Genomic DNA, 17,299 nt, shown 5'->3' with positions numbered 1-17,299 from the left:
AAACTGACCTGCTGGTGAAGCAGGTAGCCGAACATCCAAAGTGAACAAAAGTTTAGCAATAGCTCACGGCCTTAAGAAATCACAAATAATACAGACTGCCTAGTGTTTTGTGCAGCTATCAACAAAATGATCCAAAAATGCCAGAAATCTTTAATGTTTTGCTTACAATTTTATTTTAAAAGTTTCCTGTTCCCTTGAAAAACATTTGCGCATATCTGCCAATACTAAGGCTTGCAAGAGTATCATGTTCTCTAGGAGTCAAATAGAAGATACAGTTCATCTGCAACTTTGGCTAAAACACCACAACAGGAGATCTCTGTACAAAACTAAAAGAAAAAGACATGATAATACAAAAACATCCTGATGGTGACTCCATATCCCCCAAAATGCCTCCTCTGAACATATTAAGAGAAGTCCCTCCCGTTAAGAATGACTGGTTCTCACAGGGAGGCAGAGACGTAGACGGAGTGTTTTTAAGTCTAAACGGGGCAGATGGAAGGAGTGTAGCAGTGAATCCTGGAAGTTTCTGTTCATTTTTATCTGGTTTTTAAAGCTTTATAATGAGTCCTCTGTTCAGTTGTGTTTAGACAAGAGGAAGCATTGTGCGTTATTGATCACTATATATTTTTGTTGATTTGTCTCTGGGAAAAAAAGGATACAACAACATCTTAGCTGGACAATCTAACGTAAGGAGTGTCGTTCATGTTGCTTAAATCATATTAGGTCACGCTTAAGATATTTCATATGCTGGTCATGAGTGTGACCATAACATATTTTACTTAGTCAACACCTTCAAATCGGGTACGCAGAACTGATAAAACAAGAAGCTCATTTTCTGAAAAGACAGGTATACAACTCACTACGGAGTCACTAACGTTTATAAATGAAAGACAGAAACAAAGAGAAAGCGAAGAGGCGAGGATCATTGGCAAAGAGATCGTACGTGACACCACATCAGCACACAAACAGAGTTTGGGGAGTGAGAGACAGGATCACACGTCCTGGACATTCATGGCTTCCTGTGGCCAGCTGTATGTGTCCAGAGCAAAGGAGTCGTAATCCGGACTGTAGATGTGAGACAGCACAAAGGCCTCCTTGTCTTTCGGCTCGGGGTACAGTGAAGCCATGTTGTTTTTGTACGCATAGTTGACGATCTGCCAGAGGACAGATGGAAGAGGGGAGTATTTGTTATTTTATTAATAGAGATTCTTACTGCAAGTTAAGGGATCAAACATGAACATATTCAAATGAAATATCTCTTTTTTCCCTGTTAAAGTGGGTGGAAATATTGGTGAGGTCACTACTTCAGTGCAGCCAATCAGAATTTAGCGATAACTAGTAGCAGTAATATTTAGTGTCGATCAAATCAGCTCAAACTCACAAACACATTCCTGATGAATATCTTCATTTAATCATGTTTAGTTTTCACTCCTAATATAGTTTTGTGACAAACACAATATGAATCCGCTTTACCAGATGCTTATTTAAATTAAATTAACAAATACAATTCACATCTTAACACTTCTGGATCACAGTAGTTACCCACAAAATCAGTACAGTAGTTACAATCACGTTAATTTTTTTAGAAAAAAAATCTTGCTGGAAACACAATTTTTGGAAAGAAAATTTCCATTATCAACATGTTCGGTCAGCCGTTGGGAGCTCTGACTTTTATTCTAGATAAACACTTTGAGATAAGTAATGGGATACAACATTAGTTGACCAGTTTTAACTACATATGCAACCCATCATGCCAAAATATTTACACCCCCTGTGGTATTTGAAACTGGACTGAAGTCACACGTGAGAACAGGAACTTACCTTCACTGCGATCTTGAAGGACACCTCCCTTATGGAGTTGAGAGGAGGATAGAGTCTTCCCTCTGCCAAGTTCTCCTCTGTTACCATACCAGCTATCGCCTGAAACAACGGGGGTGATACAAGGTTGAATTGTGGTTAAAATACTATTTAAATTAAAAAAAGGTACACAAGTGTGTGCAATGGGTATAATTTCACCCATCAGTTTTCGCCTGACAAAACACATGTTTATTTAGAACTGAAGTCCTCATAGACAGACATTAACGTGGTAGAAAGGCGAAGGCGATACCTCTGCTGTGGTGAGGAAGATGTCATCAGATATGTGGCGTACTCCACAAGCAATGACACCCAAAGCAACTCCGGGGAAGACGTAGGCATTGTTTCCCTGGCCGGGGACAAAGGTGCGTCCGTCAGCCATAGTCACTTTGTCAAACGGACTTCCACTGGCAAAGATGCCCCGGCCCTGGAGAGGAAAAGAGGGGGAGAGGGCATAGTAGACAAAAGCACATCTGTAAATACAACGGAACGATTTAGATTTACCATGGGATCAGATTATTGTTTGGCACCAAAACAGAACCTCAGTTACCACATATAGAAAATTCATACAGAAACGTTAAACGTCTGCTCAGATGTAAACTGGGCAACTTTTATCATTTGCTGTTGTTTAAAACTGGTGATGGCTCCTCATAAGTGATAAATGTATCAACAAAAAGGACAGAAAAAGCAAGCAAAATAATACATCTAATAAAATAGGATTTCAAGAAGTTGTATGAGGTACGTATGTGTTCTTTGTTTTTTTTTACATCTCAAGCGCACACACACACACACACACACACACACACACACACACACACACACACACACACACACACACACACACACACACACACACACACACACACACACACACACACACACACACACACACACACACACACACACACTCTAGGACATTTGAGGGGGAAACACTGAATAAAAGCAAATTAACTCCATAGCAGGCCTGATTGTAATGAATTGAACATTTTTCTTATAGCCCCTTCGATCAATCCAGAGATGCTGCTCCTTACCTCCGTGAGCTGGTAGCACTGCTCTGCGGTGCACTCCGCCTTGCTGGTGGGATTACTCAGGGCGAAGATGATCGGCCTCTCATTGAAGGACGCCATGTCTTTGATGATCTTCTCAGTGAACGCTCCTGCGACAGCTGCCACTCCTTCAGGAAACAGGACAAAGAGACAATCCATCAACTCAAAATCACTTAAATAGCAACGGCTCCAAAGAAATCCCCATGTTGTATATATATATATTTTTTTTAAATCTAAGGATCGGGTTCTACTTGTAATAATTGTCTTGAAACAACGCGACCATGTTGACACAGTGGCGCTACGGTTTTGATTGAAAGTCTGATAATATATTCCACATGCAGTGTTTGAATTTAGACCAATAAAAGCCAACATGTGCATTAAGTCTTTGATGGGGTTAGTTGATTTGGAGGAATCTACCATGTTATTATTGATCTGAGCAAAGCCGGGACGACAAAAATTCACCTTTAATAGGTTTCTCTGTTTTTCCACAACTGATGAAATGGATGAAACAAACAATGAGAGTTACAAAAAGGCTTTATTTAAATACCATTAAAAAAGGACAACGTGACCTCCAGGTAGACTCACCTATGATGGCGGTGGGTTTGACGGTGGCCACCACTTCCTCCAGAGTCTTTATGTGCGGGTGATCATGAGCAAACTCCTGCTTCTCGTGGTTGAGATTGCCTCGTCCCTAAATAGGAGTAAAAAACGCGTCTTATTCCGTTTGGTGCTTTTGAGACAGCCGGTATCCGGGGAAGCGTGCGGAAGGACGACTTTACCTTCACAATGAGACCCTTTGAGTCCACCATCCAGATTCTCTTGGCAGCTTCTTCTCTACTTATTCCCTCTTTGGCCATGGCCATCATGAGCAGGTGAGCAATTCCCAGAGCAGCCTGGGAGAAGAAAATCAAATGTATGTGTTATTTGAGTAGTTTGTTTTATTTCAGGACCGAATAAAACCCGGTGGGCAGGAAACCTTCTCACCTCGCCCGCCCCTTGGAACACGACGGTGTGGTCCAAGAGTGTATTCTTGGTGATCTTCAGAGCAGCCAACATCCCGGCAACGGCTACCGAGGCCGTGCCTGAGGAGAAAAAAAAAAGAAAACACAAAAAAGTATTGTAATTTATACATGTTGTTTTCAGTTGATGGTCGTGTGATATTTTAAGTTAAAGAAATGAATCCTCTTGTATGACTTAAACATTTGTTTAAAGTTGTATCATTGTCATGTGTGTAGTGTTCACTGCCTGTTGCATCAGTTATCGTACAATATTTACTGACATATATTGTGAGTACACAGCTGCGTGTTCACGTACCCTGGATGTCATCGTTGAAGGTGCAGTATCGATTCCTGTATTTGTTGAGGATGCGAAAGGCGTTGCTGTTGGCGAAATCCTCAAACTGAATCAGGCAGCTCATCCCGTACCTGCAGAGCGACGGAGTGACGGGGTCGGACCTCGAGAGTCGCTCACGTATTCTTTCTCCTTTTTTGTTTCTACTCACTTGTCTGTCACTGCCTGCATGAACTCGTCAATCAGCTCGTCGTACTCCTTCCCTCGGATTCTCTTGTGCTTCAGTCCGATGTACAAGGGGTCGTCCAGCAGCGCCTAGAACAAAAGTCAAGTCATTAATTGACAACAGATATTTCCTCTCTGTTTTTACAACTGATTGGACTGTGAGGAAACACACCTGGTTATCGGTGCCGACGTCCAGCAGCACGGGGAGACACTGCTGGGGCTGAACGCCGCCGCAGGCCGTGTAGAGCGCCAGCTTCCCGACGGGAATGCCCATGCCGTAGGTTCCCAGGTCCCCCAGGCCAAGGATACGCTCCCCGTCCGTCACCACGACGGCCTGCAGGGGAACACGCGTCAGTCAGATGGGGATCATACGCTGTTAAGTTTCCCAGCCATAAGCAGCTGTGTGTGTGTGTGTGTGTGCGTGTGTGTGTGTGTGTACCTTTATGTCTGCCTCGGGCCAGGAGTTGAGCATGGTAGCGATGTGGCCTCTATCGTGGATGGTGATGAAGAGTCCCCTGTGAAGAAGGGTTTTTATTTAATCAGTATTGATTTGATGATGCGCAGTAATCCAGATTACAATAATTGGATGGCAAATAGGAAATGATCTAAAACCAGGAGTGACAGGTCAACAACGACTGCAAAACCCTATTTTGATTTTTTTATTCCCTGTGCAAGTGACCTCAATTTACTCACCCTTTTGGCTTTTTGTTTAGTGTACAACTGAGAAACAGCAGTACACAACATTACAAACATAAACACACTAATGCTAATTAAACAAATAATTTTACTCGACAAAAACATTGAAATTCAGATTAAACCAAAACATCGGACGCATTGTTCGTAAAGGATAAACTGTCCGAAGAGATATGAATGAAAACCAAACTGTGATCGAGAGACGTTGGGCAGAAGTGCGTCATTTGAAAATATGAATAACATTCCTTCATAGAGGATGTTAAACCAAATGTAAGGATGAAGAAATACTTAAACAAACAGTGGTGCTGTGCAGCTACGGTGCAGATGGGATTGCGCTCACCGGGGTCTCCTGAAGGCGTGTCCGTACTGTTGGCAGGCCAGGCCCACCGTGGGAGTGTACACGATGGGCATGAACTCCTCGATGTCAGAGGTCAGCAAACGGTAGAACAACTTCTCGTTCCTGTCCTGCAGCGTCATTAGCAGGATGTACCTGGGACATAGAGCCGCCGTCGCTATTTTTCATCATCATTCTCACAGATTTATGTTAATTGCAACGGTGCTAAAAACATTTTTGCATGAAATATGATGCGTTAGAGGTACGTGACGCACAAGAGATCCTGCAGTTATCTGATACGGGTCATAACTACCAGGCCGCTGGACGTCCCTTTACAAACCCTTCTTTTACATGACAGTTAATTAAGTTTCAAATCATACGGAGACTAACGAGAACAACGGAAACGGGTCAGACCTGCTAAAGGATATCTGACCCAGCTCCAGGCTGGTCGATTCAAACCTCTGCACATGTAGCCTTGCACAGCCCTTAAAGCGTGCTTTATTGTAAATGTCGGTGTCGGTTCCCTCACTTGTCCAAAGGATCGGCACGCGTTTCGTAGCTCTTCATGACACGCAGTACTTGCACATCCTGGGAGAGGAAGCAAGGGGGCAGCAGGCCGTGGATGCCCAGCTGTAAGCGCTCCTCCAGGGTGAACGCCATTCCCTGCACGGTGGAAGAGGAGCAGTTAGACAACACTCTGATCACTGGAAAAAAAAAAAAGAAAAGCTTGCACAGGGTGAGGTTCACTAAGGAAACAACCCTGACCACATTGACTCATGTGTTAGTCATCACAGAATATGGTTGTTATGACTCATTCCTGCACCCGAATACAGTGGTCTTTTTTATGTTTTCTCCCAATTACGCTTCAGTTGCCATTTGGTTGTTAGGAAAAACTGGTCAAAAGAGCCACATTTAAAAAGTCAGACAAAGTCTTTGTTTACTTAAAGCTGTAAACGAGGACTAGCTTTCATTCTGGAAAGCAGCCTTGTTGCCCTCTGCCTTCTGGTTACGGTTAGTGCCGCTGCTCCTCTGTCTCTGCATTCTTTCCAAAGCGTGACTGGAGGAGTGTGAGGTTTAATCTATTTATTCTGGCCAATAGTGCGGGCGCCTGAGCTCACTCCCCTGTTAGCTTCACTTCTCTGTCCTCGTGCCTACTGCGTCGCCTTCTCCGTTTCCACTCTATTCCCGCACGGCACAGGAAGCGCTGACCTACATGGGGAAGAAACTGGCCTCCAAAGGTCGGGTTTTCTTCTTTCGTTTTTTAACTGACTGTAAGTGAAAGTATCCAAACGCACCCTTGTACCCTTGTACTGGCAAAGTGCGAAATGTAATATGGGATTAGATATCAAGTCAATGGTTCCATTCATTATACAACCATTACATCCACGGTGGTTCCACAAGCTGCGCGCTTTCCAGTATGTTGGCTGACCAACACTACACTGTAAACAAAACGTCTGCCTGCCAGACGTCATTAAAAAGGAGATACTCATTAACATAAACTTCAAACTAGTCTCACCTAACCAATGAGAGACAAAACATTTCCCATTTAAAAGATGTGTAACAAATGTGGTCATAAATGGTCAAAGAAAGTCACAGATTAACAGACATACGGTAAACATTGCATTGATTTTTATGATTTCATTTAATTGGACATCTGAGAAGTTACTGCAAACAGCTTAGCAAGTTTGCAGAGTGGCAATGACAAGAGTGGCTACTGACTAAACCCAACCAAAACACTGGATGACTCACTTGGCGGAGGGTTTTTTTGCACCAGATTTGGAAAGAGCATTTTTTTCTATCTGCCTTCAAGCATTGATATTGTTATGTAAGCAGTGTAATCGCCACTATTAAAACACTATGATTATCTTAGAGAGCATGATTCATACTTTAAGGTTTAATTAAGACGGACTGAAATCCGATAGTCAGATAAATTATAGGGACATAAGAGGGAGACCAGCTCCTGATGTGGAGTGAACTATCTTACTTTAGACAGCATCTAAGGCGTTCATGCAGCAGTCCTGGGCTGTAGCTCGCTAACATGAATAGAAGGAAGGAAGTGTGGCAGCATGATGAGGCCTTCAGAAAAGCTGAGATGACGGGTCACACGTCACGTTTGAGCCAGATAACATACAATAAAACAGAATGCCAACGATTCTTTGACTGGGAGTATTCCAAAAGCTAAAACAATACAAATAAAGTATAAATATATGCTTATGCCATTTCTTATATTTGCTTGTCGAACGAAATAATCTATTTGTGTACATGCATACAACAAATGGCAGCCACACATAATGCCCTGACATGAATTATTATTATTATTATTATTGTTGCGATCACGGTAGACGGAGGGCGTACCGGGCCGTCGCAGGGCTCACCTTATTGAGGTGCGGGTTCCTGGTGATGTCGTAGCCCCGCTTCTTGGTAGTCGTGCTGCCCTGGCGGCTCGTCCCGGAGTGGCAGACCCGCACAGCCCGGAGAGAGGCCCCGTCCACCGGCACGGCACCGGCGGGGCGACCCGGGGAGCCGGCGAAGACCCTCATCCCGCCGGCCGCCGTGCTCCTGCACAGAGACAGCGCGGCTCTTCCCGGGAGCGAGTTCATGCTGACTGCGGAAAGACACACGAGCACACGTCCCTTCATGCAGATGTGAACAACCGCAGCTGGCTATGTGCTGTTGTCACAGCAGCAACACCACCACAACAACAACAACAACAATGTGTTCACTGTGTTCGTATGGAAAATCTGCCGTGTGTGGTTGTCGCAGGTAAGCTATGTTTAGCTAAACTAAGCTAACCCCCCGCTAGCTAGTAGCTACCCGTCGCTTCTCTTTCTCAACGAGACAATCTGCGCGGCTGCTGAAGCTAACTAGCCGGTGGCTAACATTCATGCTAGTCTGACCTGAAGCTGCGGGGCCTCTGACTTGGATCTTCCGTAGAGGTGGTCGTAGAGCCCGGCTGCCGGCTATCAGTGGATGTCGTTGGCGATAGACAGCTAACAGCTGATCCAGGATCCTCTGACTTTGACAATCTCACTTCTCCCCCCCGGAGCAACCAATCAGAACGCCCCCCCCCCCTTCCTGCACCCCCTCCACCGAGTGAACAACAGCTCCATCTTCAGCTCATCACCCCGAAGTTATTCAAAGTATATTAAATACGTCTCATCATTTCAAAAAATGTGTCTTTATGTTATTATGTCAAATTACGAAATTGGTCAAAAAAACAGTGCACAACGTCCAGAGTCTTCAGTTTATTTACTCACAATTTGTAATACAGTTCTCCCCATTCAGTTGACTTAATTTCTTCTCTGAGTTTCTTGTTCAATTAGTTCCTTAATTTGATTAAATGGAACTTTATTCAGAGTTGGGAATCATAGGACTAAAATGAAATCAAAATGTATTCTGATCATTTAACTACATTTTGACACAATGGACCCAGTAGATATTTTGGTTGGGGCCAACAAATCGATCGATCTATGTCATTTAAAAAGAAATTATATAAATGATCCACTTCACACTGTTTGTAAAAAGTTTATTTAAAAACAGACACATCATGATACAAAAGGAAACAATGAAGATCGGAATTCTGCATTGATGCTGATTACTCAAATACAGTAAGTCCACCAAATCTGTTGATCTTCATACATTTACAAACACACGTTTTATTGCTGTCTAATAGTGCTTTTATGAATGAAAGGTCAAAAAGGACAACACCGTAAAAATAGTTATAATAGAAATTATGCAAAATTCTGAAAACATCCACATATCAGTTGATCACTCATAGCGTGTTCACAATAACCCACACATTCTGACAGTACCCATTCTGCTTGTTGAAACTATTGAACATCTACATCAAAAAATACCCATCACCAGATACAAGTTACTCAATTCTAAACAGCCAGAACAATAAGCGCATGCAGGCTTGATAACATCTGCAATTTAAAAGGATGAAACAAAAAGCTTTTCTTCATAAAGCTTTTTTGCAGATCCATGTGATGCATTCACAGTAAAAGTATCCCATGCAGAATATTTATTACTTATTAAGAATCATTATTACATTTCACAACAACTATATTCTTGCAGGCTGGACGGAAGAAAAAAAAGAACTAACTATTTGTCTTCATTTTCACCGCTTTCAAAACATTCTTAAACAAGTAAGAAAGAAAAGAAGTGTTTGAAATGCTTCAGATGACTACGCTGGTGCCACTACGGGAACTTCTATCCTAAGAGAGAAAAGTGACAGAGGAGGAATATGGTTACAGATTTTCATGTTGCAATACAATGTAACTAAGTACATCGACTCAAGTAGCCTACTGTACTTGAGTAAAGTGCAATCATGTCCCATTGGATCCCCATTTTATGCTTTATTATACAGGACCAGTCATAAGTTTCTTACATGTGTAATATACTGCATCATATTTAAGTACATTTCTTCTTTTTTCTTCTTCTTTTATTTACCCTGAAATAAGCCATTATGCATTATGAGAACATTTACCTTTGATCCTTCAAATACATTTAGCTGTAAATGCTTTTGTCATTTTAAGCACTTAAATAAGATTCTATGGCAAATAAAGGACCAAAATAGCAGAAGTTAAAAAGGTGATTTAGCTTGAATACTTAATTCTACAGCCATGCGAGCGGCACTGCGAGTCTGTTCTTAGCTCACTACCCCTAACCCTAACTACTGATTTTAGCAGGCATAACGTTTACATGTTTACAATCTTAGTTTAACATGTTAGCATGCTACAGCTGAGGTTTTTTTTATGGGAAATGTTTTCAGTTTTGCAGGTATTTGCTCATAAAGCAAAGTATTGGGCAACTTCCCAGTTTGGCTTCACGTAGGCCGTAAAGACAGCCTTATTATTTACAGAATTTGAAAGTGGTCGTCTGCACAAATAGTTAGGGTGTGATCATTACCACTCTGGAGCAAAGTGCTCCACTCGCCACATGGCGGAAAACGAAGTAAAGAAGCAAAGACCACAAAGAGACAGCGGACAGAATGCAATGAACAAAAGACAATACCTCAGTTTTGGTTTTGAGTCGATATCAGTATTTGGATCTTACCGAAAAGCGGTCGTAGTTCCTCCGACCGTTGCTACTTCCAAGCTGGCTCTCGATGGAGAAGTAACTGGGGGGCTTCTCCGGCCAATCCCTCCCTCTACCTCCTTTCCTCCTGCCGCTGTCCTCCTCGTCTGAGCTCCAGGGCCCTTCGCGCCGCTGAGGAGGAGAATAGCTCCTCTCCCTCCGAGCGGCAGTGCTGTGTAGCTCCTCCATCAGGTCGTCGCGACTGCGGGTCCGCGGTCGAGATCCGCCTCCCCTCCTCCCGGACGGGCCTCCTCTCCTGTTCCTCGAACTCCCGCGTGGCGCTCCTGCTCGCCTGTTCTCCCATTCGGAGTCGTCGCTGTAATCGCGCAGGATCCCTTGCCTGGGCTGAGAGACGTCCCGGTAGCCACGGCTGTCTCCTCCGCGGCGACTCGTGCTCCCACTGGACTGGCTGGAGATTCTTGAACCATCTCTGGCTCCGTCTCCGTCAGCCGGCCCCCTGCGCGAGGGAAAGCTGGGAACCCGCTGGATTATGGGAGGCAGGGTGATCACGCGTCTCTCTACCCCTCTCACCCCCATCTCGTCCAGGGCCGACAGCATGCTCGGGGGCCCCGGTGTGTAGGGCACAGCTTGGGGAGCCGCCTGAGGCTGCAACGGGAGCATATTCTGGTGAGAGTAAGGAACCGCTTGTGGTGCTCCCATGTCCAGCCCCCGCATCTGGTTTTCCAGGAAGTCCAACACCTGACCAGGGTGGCCGCCATGCACACTGCCGTTCATGTGGTTTGGATGAGGTTGATGCTGCAGGGCCATGGGGGACAGCTCCATGGGCACCATGGCAAAGTTTTGTTTGGTGGGGTAGTCAGAGTATGAGCCTGGAACAAAAGTGACACAGAAATAGACGTGAATAATCTCCACCAGCTGACTTTTGGCCACATGGAGGCACCAAGAAACAAGCTGGAAACACACCGTTGATACAATTTAATGTCGCAAAGTTGAGATATTGTGAGCGTATTCAGCAGTTAGGGGGCAACATGTTCGTTCTTCGGGAAATATCTAACTCTACGGCTGCTAAATGCCTCACTATATTACTAAATGTGTCTCTGTCTTTGTGTTGGATGGGTTGCATGCAGTTGGCTTTCTCTGAGGGAGTGGCAAGTCAACCAAAACAGCGCTGAAGGTAACACGTTGGTTGATGATGATGCTATAGATAATCATCAACCAACGTGTTACCTTCATTATGATCAATTATTCATAGTGATTATAGCTGCTTTAATCTCAACAATGGCTTTTTTTTCTCTGGGACTTCCAACACAATATTATTATTTCCCCCATTTCTATAGTTTTTATTTAGATTTAATTATGCTATACTCGGGTAATCCAGTAGTTTACACAGACTATTCCTGTCTTTTGTTGGACCATCTTTGAAAGCACCAAAACCAGTTTCATCATAATGGGTTATTTGCTTGATATACATATATTAAATATCTGCATAAAAGTGGTGTTCATACAGTGACACAATGTGTCCTCCAACTACTGAAACCGTGCGCCCTTGTTCTAAGGAAGGTATGACGCAACATCCCATTCAACAAAGCATAAAAGTCTTTGGTGTGAGCCTCACCGGAGTACAGTATGGGAACGCCCTGGGAGGAGGCGTTGGAGCTAATGGGAGCGTAAATGGGTTGACCGTTCATCCAGGGAGACATAGCCTTCTGAGCGTCTCGAATCATCCTGTGCTGCATCACAGCTGGAGATACAAAGAGGGAGTCAGATGCTTTCATTTGTCTCGGTTAAGGACGTGGCAGATATTTGATACGCAGGCTTGAACGAATACAAAAGACAAAGTTTAACCGCAGCATAAATGTTTGTGTAGATTGTGTATGGTTTCCTTAAGGATTAGCGGGGCGTCGGCGGTCTCTCGTACCTTTCTCCGGGCAGCAGCATGTCTGCGGACAACACGGGCAGCGGACGTAGCAGCAGCACTTCTGAGGACAGCACTGGCAGCAACATATGCAGAAGAGCGTGATGAGCAGGAGGGCGCCGATGATGATCAACAGGACGGTCAGCCAGTCTGCAACAAGCGAGCGGAAACCCGATTACTGGCGTTTCACTCGCTGGAAGACTTTTTTTCCAGGCTCTTTGTGACACTCTGTCGAGCATCACGAGCTGAACTGGGGGAAAACTCACGGTACACGATGAGTTTTACTTCTTGATCAGAGTCGCCCGCCGTGTCCCCGGCAGCGTCGATGCTGCAGAAGTACACGCCGTTATCCCACCACATCACCTCATTGATGACCAGGTCGGCCTCTGTTTGCCGAAAAAACGTCACATTACTTTGGAATGAAGACAATGGTATTGATGATGAACTTGATCAGAACTGCATCAGAACTAAAAATATTCAAACAAATAGATGCTCAATACAACACACAAAATATTTGCAATGAAATGCACTGAAATACTGTCTCAACATAGCGATGGGAATAAACTTGGACTCACTGTTTTGAATGGTAATTTTGCGTATTCGGTATTCTACACCCAGGGTGGGCTCATTAATGCCCCTCTTCTGGATCACAGTGCGGATTGTTCGCTGTCTGTCCGGGCAGTCGTTGGCGGGGTCCTGACCCAGCTGCAGAGAGGCCTGATAGGCTTCAGGGACAGACGAAAATAGGATGAAATACCTTCTACCAGATCGGTCTACCTCATGCCACTCAAACAATGATGATACATTTGGCACTAATTCCTTCAAAAAGTATCAAACCAGCCTCTCTTTTCCAGTTGGTTATAGAGCTGGAATGTAATTGAACAACATATATTTTATAAAACAGTAAAATTAGCTTTTTTTTGCTTTTCAGTGTATAGCTCATGATGATGAATAAAACCATAATGAAAAATGATGAATAAAACCATAAAATATCAGTTATTCATAATTACAGACACACTTTCAGAAGGATATCTTATACAGACAAAAACCTCCGTTTTTCACAGCAAACCTGTTGATTCATCATAGCAAGAAAAGCACAACTGTCACCACTTTGTGATGGCTACAGATACAAGATACAACTGGAACCGCAGCCCCTTGTTGAACATCGAAGTGTTGCTGGTAACACATGTGCTGCAAAATGTCTGCCCAGAAACAAAACATCTGGACCCTGTTCTAAGGAAGGAGCGTTAATAAACTCTTGGACAAAACCTGAACTCTGAGTCGTGAGTTAGGCTTGTGTGAAGGGAATTTCAAAAGGATCGTCACCATTGATGAAGCTCAGAGTCCACAATTCCCCATCGAAAACAATAGTTAGGCTACAAGTCTCCATTGAAATATTATACATGCACAACTTTATATGAACCGTACGTATCGCTATTTTGAATTTCATACTGGGTCATTTTCACAAATGATGTCCTCAGTTTCCTACTGCATTAATATGTAGGCTTTTAAAAACTATTCAGGAATAGCCTAACAAAGTGTGGGAAATTCTATTCTAAGATAATACGCATGAAAAAACACTAATCATGCTTTAGATACTACAAGAACAAGGTGTATTAGAACAGAAGGTATTATAGGAAAAAAACAATGTATCAAGTTGTCATTTAACATTTTGTGAGGGAAATCTTCGTTGAAACGTTCCTTTTTATTATTTGGATAAAAGTGTTAACACTGAGAGAACGAGTTCTGCTAGATGTTACTAAACTAATACAATATGTTTTGGTCATCTTTTGAGCGCGACAATATAATAAAACAAGTCTTTAGTGCTGAGAATGAAAAGCTACTGTGATAACGTCTAAAGTGCTGTTAATATCCACCTCCATCTGTTTGTTTTGGTTGAGCTGCACTATCGCACTTTAAAATCAGCAACTTCCTCCAATTGCAGCCTCACCTGTGGAGTAGTACTCCAGCACCGGGTCTTTGCAGAAGGACTTGAACCTCCAGGTGACCAGCACGTCCTGAGGGTTTGCAGAAGTCGAGTAGTCGCAGCGAAGAATCACAGAGGCAAACAAGGTGGTGCTCCTCTCCCTCTGTGGGACAATCACCTGGATGGACAGCAGCTCTGACAAAATGACGACAGAGTGAAATAACAGCACCCCGATGAAACGATATACAAATCACTATAGAGCGGGAACAGCTTTGTTCTTGAATGCTTGATAAGAATCTGACAAAACTGCTTATTAGTTTAAAACAGAAGCCATGCTCATGTGCACATGTTGTTCTCTACACTAACACTCGTTCATCACGATCAGCGATGTGGAATGACAGATTAATGTATGTGCTGGCCTCTGTATTTATAACATAATAATAATAATAATAAAATCTTATTTGACCATTATTTATTCATTACAAAAGTTTAGTCCCAAACTACTGTAGAGAATATTTTGAAAAGCTGACGTGAGTAAATATTTGCATTAATATCACTGGATTTTTATTTCTTAGTTTACAGCTGAGTGAGCTTAAACAATTTGGCCTTTATATACTGAGAATATAAAACTGAACAAACTACTGGGAACATATTCTATGAACATTCCATTTAAAAAAACAGAACTTTTCATAGTTTTCAGACAAAACCAGATTTCCCCACACAACAAAAACATGCAGATCTACCATAAGTACATACTATTAGATGTAAAGATATAGATAGATAATAGTGCAAAGATGTCTTTGTCTTACATGGTATTAAACAGGGGGATCAAAACATTAAATACACTACACTGGCTCTTGGGAAAATTTTTGTAAACAAATCTACAAACTAATAATAAACAAATGATTAGCTTAATATACCTAATATGTACCATAATATATAGCACAACACGGTTATTAAAATGTACCGTCTGTCTGCAATTGATCCATTATTCAGCATATTACACGATCATGAAAACGTTTATTCTATTGACAAACACAACTTCCTCATCTAACTACATTAGTTTCGGGAACGTTTGATCCGATGCAGACCCATAAATATATATTTTTATTACTATCATGGCAGAGTGGAGCAGCGGTCACGTGACCGCAGTCGGCCTTGGCCTGTTCCACCTGTCGATAATTAACTCGCACGCACCACTGTCCGCTTCGACTGTTTGCTCGAGTGGCTTCACCTTAAATTCCTGCGCTTTCGCTGAACAAAAAAAAACAGGCGAAAACTACCAAACGTCGACGTAAAGAGACAAAACGTGTTTCCCTTTTAAAGCCATTAGGAGTCTCACCTGTGGGCAGGTGAGCCAGCAGAAGCGTCATCAGTATCAAATTTCCCATCTCGTCGCTCTCGTTCCTCCGCGGAAGTTTCCCCCCTTTCTCTAAGCTGGGGGCCGCTCGAACACCGCCAGAAATCCGCAATATTTGTGGAAAAGCGTCTGTCGTCCGTTGCCGAGCATCGTGACTCCTCTTCACACTCGAGGCGGCATGCTGGGGGATGCGTCTACTCTCTGGAGGAACAACACGGCCACACAGAAAGAGGGGGAGGAAGAGAGAGAGGGAGGCGAATCGTCCCCCTCCCCCTCCTCCAGCTTCAGGTGACATCATTGACCCCGCCCTCTGCCACAGGTGTAACGTGGGGAAATGAACAGCGGAGCAGGAAAAAGCAACAGAAGAGAGGTGGACACAGAAAGACAATCTTAAAGCTTCCTTCAACCATGTTGAATCGAGCATCATGTGAATACTCGGCGTAGAAAAACAGGTCGTCTCGACGATGGTTTTTCATTTATTACAGCCCCGAAACGTAAAGTTCCTTCTCAGAATGTGTCTCATTGTTCTTGAGCTCTTTGTGTGTGGATGTTTGCAGCCCCTCCTCCGGAAAGTTGGATCCCAACAAGCTTTACCGTTGACACAAAAACAAGGCTGAGCTCGAGTGCTGTTCTCCCCTTACTGAAGTGCTCTTGAGATCCTGAGGAAAAGGCTGCGTTCATGCAACGTTTCGCCATCACGTCTGTGTCTGGCTCCCCTCTGAACCTGGAGACACGCCAGTTCTTCAAATGCCTCCCTCGTTGGTATCAGGGCAGGATGTCCCTTTCGTGTTCTCTGCCTTGCTATCCACTCCGGATAGTTGTTGTGTTTCTTTTAATCAACACCGAGTCTCAAAGTTTACTGTAAATAAATGCACTGGGTCCACTGATCGGAAAACTCGAGGCCCGCAACCGGAGTCAGAAGATGAGAGATGACCTGCTGAAGTCGCCACTGAACAGATCTGCTGGGCCGAGATTCTATGTTAAATATAAACAAAGGACTGAAAAAGAAACACACTTTACACTGCAAACAGTCTATGGAGATATCGTTTTCCTCTTTTGGGAGGCGAGAAAGTTTGTGTGCTTTTCACTCTTCTCCACCAATAGCAGAAACCAAGAGCTGCAAGAACTGCAAAAAGACCCCAATTCACACCATAGTAGTTAGTTGTTATCATAGTGATCTGCCAGTTAAACATTTTAAAGCTGCACACAGTTTACATAATAAAGTGTGCGGATTGTGTGTAGTTCTGGTTGTGGTTAAAGCTCAAGTGTTGTTTTAGTTGTGTATGTTTTGATAAGCTTCGATAAGAAGTACACCTGCTTTATCTGATGCACAATGCGGTGTGCATTGACTGCTCAAACAACCAATTCTGCTGCAGACAATGTCCTTATGTATGTAACCAAAACATATGAAATGCAAATAAATTCAAGCCTAAAAACTAGTTTGTGTCATCTGTGGTCAATTTGGAGGCGTTGAGCGCAAATTAAACACTCAAATAAAACAATGAATTTAGACTCGGGAAAAAAGGTCCTTGCTATAACGTCTGAGTACTTGATTACCTTATCTAGTGATTAAAAAAGAGTTCCAATAACCTACGATCTATAAGTATATATATAT

At 43.3% G+C, this 17,299-nt stretch overlaps 2 protein-coding genes across 4 annotated transcripts; both read right to left on the bottom strand.

The window, feature by feature from the left end:
- Positions 1-149: 149 nt before the first annotated feature.
- Positions 150-8,576, bottom strand: me3 (malic enzyme 3, NADP(+)-dependent, mitochondrial). Its single transcript, XM_040202317.2, has 15 exons — positions 8,340-8,576; positions 7,818-8,047; positions 5,972-6,105; positions 5,449-5,598; positions 4,855-4,930; positions 4,588-4,749; positions 4,402-4,505; positions 4,215-4,324; positions 3,885-3,982; positions 3,680-3,793; positions 3,486-3,591; positions 2,886-3,028; positions 2,108-2,281; positions 1,822-1,920; positions 150-1,154 (listed from the first exon to the last, which is right to left on the bottom strand). Exons 2-15 carry the CDS (start codon positions 8,040-8,042, stop codon positions 993-995), a joined length of 1,857 nt encoding a protein of 618 aa, XP_040058251.1. The 5' UTR covers positions 8,043-8,047; positions 8,340-8,576; the 3' UTR covers positions 150-992.
- A 375-nt stretch (positions 8,577-8,951) lies between these two features.
- On the bottom strand, positions 8,952-17,032 carry ildr1a (immunoglobulin-like domain containing receptor 1a). Of its 3 annotated transcripts, none has more exons than XM_040202313.2 (8): positions 15,667-17,032; positions 14,349-14,519; positions 12,973-13,122; positions 12,664-12,783; positions 12,401-12,547; positions 12,098-12,223; positions 10,501-11,351; positions 8,952-9,895 (listed from the first exon to the last, which is right to left on the bottom strand). In XM_040202313.2, the coding sequence occupies exons 1-8, from the start codon at positions 16,109-16,111 to the stop codon at positions 9,887-9,889; spliced, it is 2,019 nt and encodes a 672-aa protein (XP_040058247.2). In that variant the 5' UTR covers positions 16,112-17,032; the 3' UTR covers positions 8,952-9,886. The 3 variants fall into 3 exon arrangements, with proteins under 3 accessions (XP_040058247.2, XP_040058244.2, XP_040058245.2); XM_040202310.2 differs by having other exon boundaries at positions 8,952-9,659; XM_040202311.2 differs by having other exon boundaries at positions 8,952-9,654.
- Between the last annotated feature and the right edge of the window lie 267 nt (positions 17,033-17,299).

This window comes from Gasterosteus aculeatus, chromosome 16, assembly GCF_964276395.1.
Source record: "Gasterosteus aculeatus chromosome 16, fGasAcu3.hap1.1, whole genome shotgun sequence".
NCBI classification, from domain to species: Eukaryota; Metazoa; Chordata; class Actinopteri; order Perciformes; family Gasterosteidae; genus Gasterosteus; species Gasterosteus aculeatus.
The sequence above is the reverse complement of the archived record's forward strand: the minus strand, read 5'-3'. Positions and strand labels throughout refer to the sequence as shown.

Bases quoted from the DNA above. Each gene is read 5' to 3' on its own strand.
- me3 (XM_040202317.2), bottom strand. From the start codon at position 8,042: ATGAACTCGCTCCCGGGAAGAGCCGCGCTGTCTCTGTGCAGGAGCACG. The intron at 4,750-4,854 runs GTACACACACAC...GTTCCCCTGCAG, and splicing joins GGCCCGAGGCAGACATAAAG to GCCGTCGTGGTGACGGACGG. The intron at 2,282-2,885 runs GTAAGGAGCAGC...TTTCCTCTCCAG, and splicing joins AGTGCTACCAGCTCACGGAG to GGCCGGGGCATCTTTGCCAG.
- ildr1a (XM_040202310.2), bottom strand. From the start codon at position 16,111: ATGATGCTCGATTCAACATGGTTGAAGGAAGCTTTAAGATTGTCTTTC. The intron at 12,224-12,400 runs GTACGAGAGACC...TTGTATCTCCAG, and splicing joins ATGCTGCTGCCCGGAGAAAG to CTGTGATGCAGCACAGGATG. The intron at 11,352-12,097 runs GTGAGGCTCACA...CTTTTGTTCCAG, and splicing joins CGTTCCCATACTGTACTCCG to GCTCATACTCTGACTACCCC.